General features: G+C 42.1%; 1 protein-coding gene across 1 annotated transcript; it reads right to left on the minus strand.

The window, feature by feature from the left end:
• Positions 1-1,452: 1,452 nt before the first annotated feature.
• Positions 1,453-8,788, minus strand: RMP24 (ribonuclease MRP subunit p24). Its single transcript, XM_082852654.1, has 5 exons — positions 8,686-8,788; positions 8,579-8,601; positions 6,102-6,301; positions 4,311-4,510; positions 1,453-1,964 (listed from the first exon to the last, which is right to left on the minus strand). The coding sequence occupies exons 1-5, from the start codon at positions 8,760-8,762 to the stop codon at positions 1,811-1,813; spliced, it is 654 nt and encodes a 217-aa protein (XP_082708780.1). The 5' UTR covers positions 8,763-8,788; the 3' UTR covers positions 1,453-1,810.
• Positions 8,789-9,008: the final 220 nt, after the last annotated feature.

Here is a 9,008-nt window from a genome sequence, read left to right on the forward strand (position 1 = left end):
TCTTGTATTTTCTCAGTCTGTGCATCCATTCTATTTCCGAGATTTTGGATCATCTTTCCTATCATTACTCTGAGCTCTTTTTCAGGTAGTTTGCCTATTTCCTCTTCATTTATTTGGTCTTGTAGGTTTTTAACCTTGCTCCTTCATCTGTAGTATATTTTTTTGTCATCTCATTTTTTTGATGGGTGAGACTGTGTTCCTGTCTTACTGGTTGTTTGGAATGAGGCTTCCAGCACTGGAGTTTGCTGGCAGTTGGTAAAGCTGGGTCTTGATGCACAGATGAGGAATTCTGGGAGACCTGACTCCAAGGAATATTCCCTGGGGTCTGAGGTTGTCTGTTAGTCCAGAGGTTCGGACTCAGTGCTCCCACCACAGGAGCTCAGGCCTGACCCCTGGCCTGTGAATCAAGATCCCACAAGCCACGCAGCAAAAAAAAAAAAAAAAAAAAAAAAACCCAACATGGTGCATAACAGTAACAAAGAATAAGAAATAAAATTAGAAAACTAACAGATATATTAGAAACAATAAAGGTATAAATGAAACAACAACTGGAAGAGAAAACAGAACCATAATAGCAAAAAAAAAAAAAAAAAAAAAAAGGCCAGAAAAGGCCTTGGCTTAGTCAGGGCATGGGGCTTAGGCAAGGGTGGGGTTTAGGCAGGGGGCTGGGGCCTATGCTCAGGACCCACGGGGCCAGAAAAGGCCCAAGTGGGGGGCGGGGCTTAGGCTCAGCGCAGCTGGATGGGGCCCTGGAGTGCTGCTGGCCTCAGAGTGCAGAGTATCGGGGCCAGGACCTCAGCAGGCTCGCCAGGGCCCAAGTGGGTGTGGGAAATGATAGCTACATTCCCCCCCAATCCTCATACCCCCAAGGATCCGTCCCCATTCACCTCTACTCTTCCTCCCCCATCCTCCAATGCCCCCACACAGCCAGAGGGGGCCCTGGAGGGTGGAGGACAAGGCCCATGACCCCAGCAGGTTCCCTGGGGCCCAAGTGGGCAGGGGAAATGCTAGCTGTGCTCCCCTCTGATCCTCTGAATCCCTGAGGGTCTCTCCGCATCCCTGTTGATCCCCTCAGTGAGTGGGCCTCTTGAGGCGTAGGAACCCCTCCCCTACTGCCACCCCTCAGGGGTGCCAGTCCCATTCCACCTCCACCTCTCCTCCCCCCTTGCTCCCCCGCCCATGTTCTGCCTTATCTTTTGGGGGTTCCTCCCATACCCTTGGGTGTCGAGGTCCCCCACCAGCATCTGGTAGGTGCCCTAGTTGTGAGGAGACGCGGACTCTGTGTCCTCCTACTCCACCATCTTGACTCTGCCTTCTCATGTTATGTTCTGATATAAATTTTAGACCTAAAAATAAGTCTTCACCAGAGCAAATGAAGTGCCACTTATGGTGAAATATTATACTTTATTGTTTTTCTGAATTATCAATAAGGTTACAGACACCTAGAAAGGAGTAAGCACACCTCTCATAAAGATCTCAATTTCCTTATGAAAGAATATGACATAATGAAAACTTAAGGGAGGAGAAAATAATAATGTAACCACTCAATTCCATATATATCTTTACTACTTACAAGGACCTTTCATATATTTTTGATCCTCACAATCGCCTGGTGAGGTAGGCAGGTTTCAGTTTTTCATTCTTATGAGGTATTTTCTCCATAAACACTGAAGAATGCCAAGAAAAGTTTGCTCTTGAACCCTAGTTTCCATGTATTTTAAGAATAAATAAGTTCTTTAAAAGTAGGTTTTCTGACTAACTTTAGTTTCAGAAATTACATTAAACATTTCTTATTTTCATAGTCCATCCTTTACAAAGAAGACAAGAAATTTCTGAAGTCCACCTTTGGATTCTTTTCAGATTCACTCTGACTAAGCAACATTTTTAGTTGAGAGAAGTGTTTCTTTGTTTTGCTCACATTCTTTGAGGAGCAAATGGGTGTTGACTGTCCAGATTTAGCTGTTCTGAAAAGAAACATAAAGCCACACTTAGGTATACTGACAAACAGTTCTTCCTTCTTAGCCTAGATACCTGCTACTAGAATCGTTTTCTACTCTTCCATAATTATGGCCATATATGAGCAGTGGCTGTACCCAGCAAAGTCATTCCAATTTTATTTAAAAATCTCCTCACTAAACAGGCTACAGGCAACATTTAGGAGGTATAATGAGGGTTCTGGAAGCTTCTTTCACCACCTGAAAGAGAAAGCTAAAGGCAAAGTGTCATCAGGTCTGAGTTCCTTGTAAGTCTGACACCAAGATTCATGACAGTTCTAAGCAAGGACTTTAAAAATGTATTTTTTCTTCACAGCTCAAGACCATTTCTTTCTCAAAAGTGAAGAATATCAACCTACCCATATAGGTACCATTCCATTGTATTTTTGCCCCTACAATATAAGCTCCATGGGGCAGACACTTTGTACAACTAACTCTATATTCCAGTGCTTTTTAACAGTGCCAAGCACAGAGGACGCCCTCTAAAAATATCCACTGAATAGATGATACCCCATCTGGTATGTGTGTATTTATGCCTCGTTCTATTTCCTTCCTTCTAATTGTGTTCATCCCCCCAAACAATATTTGGGGTTTGTCAGTCTCATCCCTCTTCTGACTCCCTATCCACGATAAATGTGAAATAGCTTTCTCTTTCCTGCATATATCTAAGAAGGAGTCTGGTCTAAATGCAATTGAATTATTTTAAATATGCCAAATATTCTTTTATCTGCACATGTCCAATAAAGTAGAAACTTCCATGATGAATTCCTATTGTACCAAACATCAAAATAACTAGGAATATAGAGAAAACTGGACTTGAAATTTTAAATGTCAAACCCAATATAAAAAAACCTCAATTCAGTAAAAACAAATAATCCAGTCCGTGCTGAATTTTGTTATTGATTTTCAAGAAACTACCAGACTCTTTTGTAACAAAATGTTTAAAAATTCCTTTCACAGTTTCTATGGAGCTAAATTTATTGATTAGCATAGTGAAGAGTGTATTGAGGATTATTAAAAATAAAACATGTGCCCAGTCACACAGTTAACTTAGTATCATTTCACAAATCCCTATTCAGTTAGATTTCCACAGGAATTTCTGATACAGGAAACAGCAAGAACAAAGGTTTAGAGCAGGAAAGTAAACTGAGTGCTTCAGTTTTGCTGACACATAAGATGAATTAAGGCAAGTAAGAGAGGCAGACAGATTGGTACCAGGTAGTGGGGGCTGGAAATCCATGCTGGAGTATTTGTTCCATATGCTACAGAGTGAGGTGCTAAAGCTTCTAATCAGAACTGTGCTTTTGGACTTCCTGGTGGCACAGTGGTTAAGAATCCGCCTGTCGGGGCTTCCCTGGTGGCGCAATGGTTGAGAGTCCGCCTGCCGATGCAGGGGACACGGGTTCGTGCCCTGGTCCGGGAAGATCCCACATGCCATGGAGCAACTAAGCCCGTGCGCCACAACTACGGAGCCTGCGCTCTAGAGCCCACGTACCACAACTATTGAGCCCACATGCCACAACTACTGAGCCTGCACTCTACAGCCCATGAGCCACAACTACTGAGCCCATGTGCCACAACTACTGAGGGCCTCATGCCCAGCACCCATGCTCCGCAACAAGCGAAGCAACCCCGTGAGCCTAGAGCCCATGCTCCACAACAAGAGAAGCCACTGTAAGGAGAAGCCCACACACAACGAAGAGTAGCCCCTGCTCGCCACAACTAGAGAAAGACTGCATGCAGCAACGAAGACCCAACACAGTGAAAGATAAGTAAACAAATAAATAAATTTATAAAAAATAAAAATAAAAAATATCAGACTAAAAGGGCTTGAAACTAGGAGCAGGAAGACTCAGGGCATTATTGTAGTAGTCCTGGCAAAGAGTGAATAATGACCTGAACAGATAGCAGCAGCAGGGAGAAAAAGGAAAGAATAGCTGCAGACACCTTGGAAGCAGGATGGGTAGAAACTGGCGACTAACTGGACCAAGACTGAGCAAGTAGGATTGTCAACTATACTCACCATTTCAGGTCAGAATGTCTAGAAGGACATGTTCATTTACAGAATAAAGAACTTAGGAGGATGGGCAGGTTTGAGTAGTTACCTGTGGGGACATGTAGGGGTGGGAAGTGGATATATTTAATAGGCAGCTGGGAACAGGCCCAGGGAGAGACTGGAAGTAGAGGAATACACCTGGAAGTCAGTGCAGTGATGACTTCCTCAACTGCATGGCAATTTCAGGGAGTGTATTAATAGAGAAATTAGAACTCATGGGTTAACACTGGTAATTTAAATAGCTTAATGGATTAATATACCTGAAAATCAATGCTGGGCTCTTGGCTTTGGAACCAGACATATCATGATTTAGTTTTGCAGAACTTAGAGTCTTTCTCTCTGGGGTCTTTAGGCTGAGTTTACTCGCAGGAGTGGTAGGATTGCTCTTCAATGTTGATAGAAAGCTTCTACTTTTACCATGATGTTTAACTGTTCTGTTGCATGTCTTACAAGTAATCACCTGCCATAAAAAGAAGAAATAGTGGGTCTGATTTCTCCTGTAATTTAATCCAATAAACTGCATGCTCATTAAATTCATATACATAAGGGACTAAATACCTGGTTTACCAGGTACTACAGGGTGAGTAACAAAGGCTGCCCTCAGCAAGCTTGTAAACTAGCAGCAGGAATCAGACAAGACACAAACTTAAAAGAAAATCTTCAATAAAAAGTTAATGGCTAAACATTTGTATATAATTTAAAACACCTTTTTAAAGATGATAAAGTCTTTACTTTCTCAATGTAAAACCGTGTTCGGCGGGGAATGGAGGAGACTGGGAATGATACCCTTTAACATCTGGAAAGTTGTTCTTTATAACAATAGTAGACATTTAGCATTTTTTTGCAGACAAACTCCAAGCCTTTTCCCAATACAACATGGTAAAATATCACTGAAAATTTAATTGACTCGTCACACCTTTATTCTGTAAATACAGGTCTAAAGCAATTTATAAAACCAATCAAATGAATCCTCACATTCTCATACTTCTTCACTTCATTAGCGATAGAGGTTGACTTTCTTTTCAGGATTCATTTTTCAACACATGGTTCATTTTATAGCTAAATGCCTTTCTTCTACATATCTGACTCACAAGGCACAGGATTCAGCCCAGGCTCAACAAAATTAACAGAAACTAGTTTAGCTGAGAAGTACTCTGATGTTCATGAGCAGGTAAAAATGCATTTATAGAGGTCTATTTAGGTTACTTTATGCTTTCTATAAACAATCAATTTTATGACATAGCAAAATTCATTTACCTGTCCAATTATGGTAAACTCCTAAATATGGCAGTTCCAATCTAAGTTATTACCAACTGTAGTCTTGGGCCAGACATAATCTGTCATAATGTCCAGAATGCCCAGCACAGTGCCTGGTAGTAAGCAAGCACTCGAATAGTTGATGAATGTTAATACAAAACATGCAGATAAAGTGTATCTGATACTGGTCTCTATACAGTAAACCAGAGTAATTTGCTTTTGGTTGTTTTATTGCACTTAACATCCCCAATACACAGCACTGTCTGGCATAAGATAGATCCTCAATAAATGTTTGATGAATGAACATAAGATGCACTTACCTTTGTTGGGCATAAACTTAAATACATACTCTGACATGGAGCGGAGGTGACTGAAGAAGTAACACTGGTACCTAATGCATAAGGCAAGAGCTTTATGTATACCTAATACATACTGTTGCTCGAAGAAAGGAACCAGTAGCTGAAAAAATAATTTAGTGGTAACTGCAGTTCAGGTGAAGTCACACTGGTGAGCTCAAGAAATTCTCAACTTTGTGAAAATAACTGTGCTCAGCAATAAGATCTGGGCAATTGAGAGTTCACGATGTTTGGTTTTAGGTAATTGTGAAAAACAAAAATAAGCTGTACTCTTGATGAAACAGTAATCACTAGAAAGAAATCCTATGCATATATTTTGACAATCTAAATATACTACTACAAACCTCTGAGTTATATTCAGGCTAATTCTTAACCTCATCTTAAGTGAAAGAAAAGAAAATTCTGGTTTACTTATACATACTGGAATTGAAATCTTACCAATACACTTGTGGAGTCTTTGTACTTTTTCAAAATTTTTGCTTCTTTAAAACTGAGTGTATAATTTCTTGCTTCTCGATTAAGAAGTTTCTGTATTTTGGGTGTCAATTTGGGTTTGGGTTTGAGACGTACTCGAGACTTATCCTGAACCAGCAACTGGAAACAGTATGGACATGTTCCTTCAAAAGTGCTTTTACCATCTAAAATTATACAAATGAAACTCACGAGTCAGCAAACAGAATATTTTGTTACTGTAAACTATCAATATTATAAATGCAAGAGAGTATATTATTTAATACAAGCAAATATACATTTTCCTTAAGCACACTCAAAATATGAGAATTTACAAAAGCATAAATCAGCAATAATTTATTTTATAAAACACTATAATTCTATCCATTCACTCCTTTTAGCAACAGATATGTAAGTCCCCACCCTTTGCTACATTGTTCATTACTTGCTACCAAGTAAAAAAGGCTGTATTTCTCATCAATTTTACAAACACATTTATCACAAAATAACAAATTATATTGTGACTTTTCTTTTTAAAACAATTAGCACAATTCTGTGGTTGTGAGCTGGGCTTTGTCTGCAGTACAAGGTAACAGGACAACAGACTTGCCCCAGGACCTTTATGCAATCAAGAAAGCATTCACTGACCATCTACCATGCTAGGCTGTGGAGACATAAACATGGAAGTAAAGGAGTTGCTACCTTTACAGAACTCACGCTCTTGGGGAGCCCTAAACAAATAAAGATAAGATTGGTAAAAACTGCAACAGAATATAATTAAAACGCCCTGAAAATTACTAAACTCTGCATAGACTAGCCAGAAACACTTCCAACAGGCTTGAAAAAAGTCATCACAGGTGACTGTAAACTCTTATCTGTATTTGGAAATGGCATCTATTATTGGTAACGGGCTTTCAGGTACAAGTACAGTGAAAAAGCAAGCATGGTTATTTTGGGAAAGGTGAGGTGTGAAGGTGATGCTGCTGAAAAGGAAGGTGGGCACACTATCTGTTATTCAATAAATATTTATTGGTGAGCCCTGTGTTAAGTGCCAGGGATAGACAGCACTACAAAAAGCCAAAGACCATGTTCGTAACTTAGCTCTGCCAAATGTAAAATTCATTCATATTTACTGAGTGACAGTTAAGTGCCAAGCACTGTTCTGGGTGTGGGAAATACCACAGAGAACAAAGGACAATTCATGCAGAGAGACAATGAATACAACAATGCCAAATGTTAAGTGCTGGGGAGAAAAAAGAAATACAGGAAAAGGAGAATGGGGCATAGCGATGGAGCTGCTATAATCTTAAATAGGGCAGCCAGTGAAGGCTTTGTGGGGTGACATTTGCAAGAGACCAGAAGGAAGTGAAGGAAGAATCCAAGGAGATAAGTGAGTAAGATTTCCAGGTAGAAGGAAGGGCAGGTGCAAAGGCCGTGAAACAGCACAGGGGCCTGGCAGTGGTTGGAGTTCAGTGAACAAAAGGGAGAGCAGGTCGGAGAGGTAATGCAGACCTATGACATAGGGCCGTGAAGTCCCTTTAAAAGATTTTCACTTTTACTCTGAGATGGGCAGTTATTTCAGAGTTGGTAGCAGAGAAGTGACATGATCTAGCTTAGGTTTCTATTAGGCTCACGTTGGCTGCTGGATTGAGAATGGACTGTAGAAATGCATGGGAGCTATTGCCAATAATCCAGGAGAGAAACTGATGGCTTGGACCACGGTGGTAAGTTGGATGTGGAGAGAAGTGGCTAGATATTGGATATATTTTAAAGCCAGTGGGATTTCTGGCGTACTGGCTTGGGGAGGAAGGCTGTTAGTGAGTCAAGAGTGGCTCCTAGGTTTGAGGGCTAATTCTTAGGGATGGGGTTACCATTTACTGAAATGGGAATAACTGGAGGAGGCGGGTTGTCGTGTTGGGGGATAAAGCTTGAATTTTCGCCTAGCATAATATTCAAAAAAAGTTGTCAACGTATCTGGATGAGTCTAGGATTCGCGGGAGTGGTCTGGACTGGGGATATAAATTTGTAAGTCCTCAGTATGCACAATTTAAAGGCCATGAGAGTGGATGAAAAACTGTCACCAAGGAATTGAGTGTAGCTAGAAAAAACGTCCAAGGGATGAGTCCTGGGACACTCCAACATTTGTAAGTTGGGGAAATTAGAAGAAACCAGCAAAACAGAAGTACTGGCTAAAGAGGTAGGAGGTGAACTTTGTGATGGTCCGGAAGCCAAGTGAGGAAACTATTTCGAGTAGACTGATCAATGCATCAAATGCCGCTAATAGGTCAGGCAAGAAAAGGCACGTTAAGGAATTTGGATTTTTTACGAAACTGAGAAGCCTCTCGAGGGGGTTTATTATGGCAGTGGGTCGATCCGATTCTTTTGGATCATCCTGAGCGTTGTGGGGAATGAAGGCGAGCGGGGCGACGACAGCCTGACCCACAACCAACGGGCGTCCTCCCTACCGTGTGACGAACTGTAGGCCCAGCTGCAAAAGAGAAAGAGACTCATAACGGACAAGGAAACACCCCCTAGCGGCTAGCCTCCCGCTCCCCCTCCCTCCCTCTCTTACAGGAGATAGCGGGCCTGGCCCGGGCAGCTATCTTGTAGTTTCCACGCCGCAGCCTCAAGGTAGTGCTTCTGCCTCATAGCCACCGCCACCTCCGCACCGCTGAGACCCGGTCACAAAAAGGGACTCCGGAAACCGGATTCCCAACGTGGCGGACTTTGACGTCGGGATAAGAGCTCCCTCCGGAAACAGGTGCCCTAGGCTGAAGGGTTCCGGTGCCTTCGCGTCCGGTCCGGCGCGCAGGCGACCCTCCCCCCGCCGTTGGCCCCGCCCCCCGGGTCCCACCCCGTCCCCGCGGGCGAGGCGGCGATCACCTCAGACGATAG

The sequence above is a fragment of the Leucopleurus acutus genome, assembly GCF_964270905.1.
Source record: "Leucopleurus acutus genome assembly, chromosome: 13".
NCBI classification, from domain to species: Eukaryota; Metazoa; Chordata; class Mammalia; order Artiodactyla; family Delphinidae; genus Leucopleurus; species Leucopleurus acutus.

Coding starts and splice junctions, on each gene's coding strand:
- RMP24 (XM_082852654.1), bottom strand. CDS start 8,762: ATGAGGCAGAAGCACTACCTTGAGGCTGCGGCGTGGAAACTACAAGAT. Junction 4,511..6,101: donor AAGACTCCACAAGTGTATTG/GTAAGATTTCAA, acceptor TTTTTATGGCAG/GTGATTACTTGTAAGACATG. Junction 1,965..4,310: donor AGCCCAGCATTGATTTTCAG/GTATATTAATCC, acceptor GTTTCTTTTCAG/AACAGCTAAATCTGGACAGT.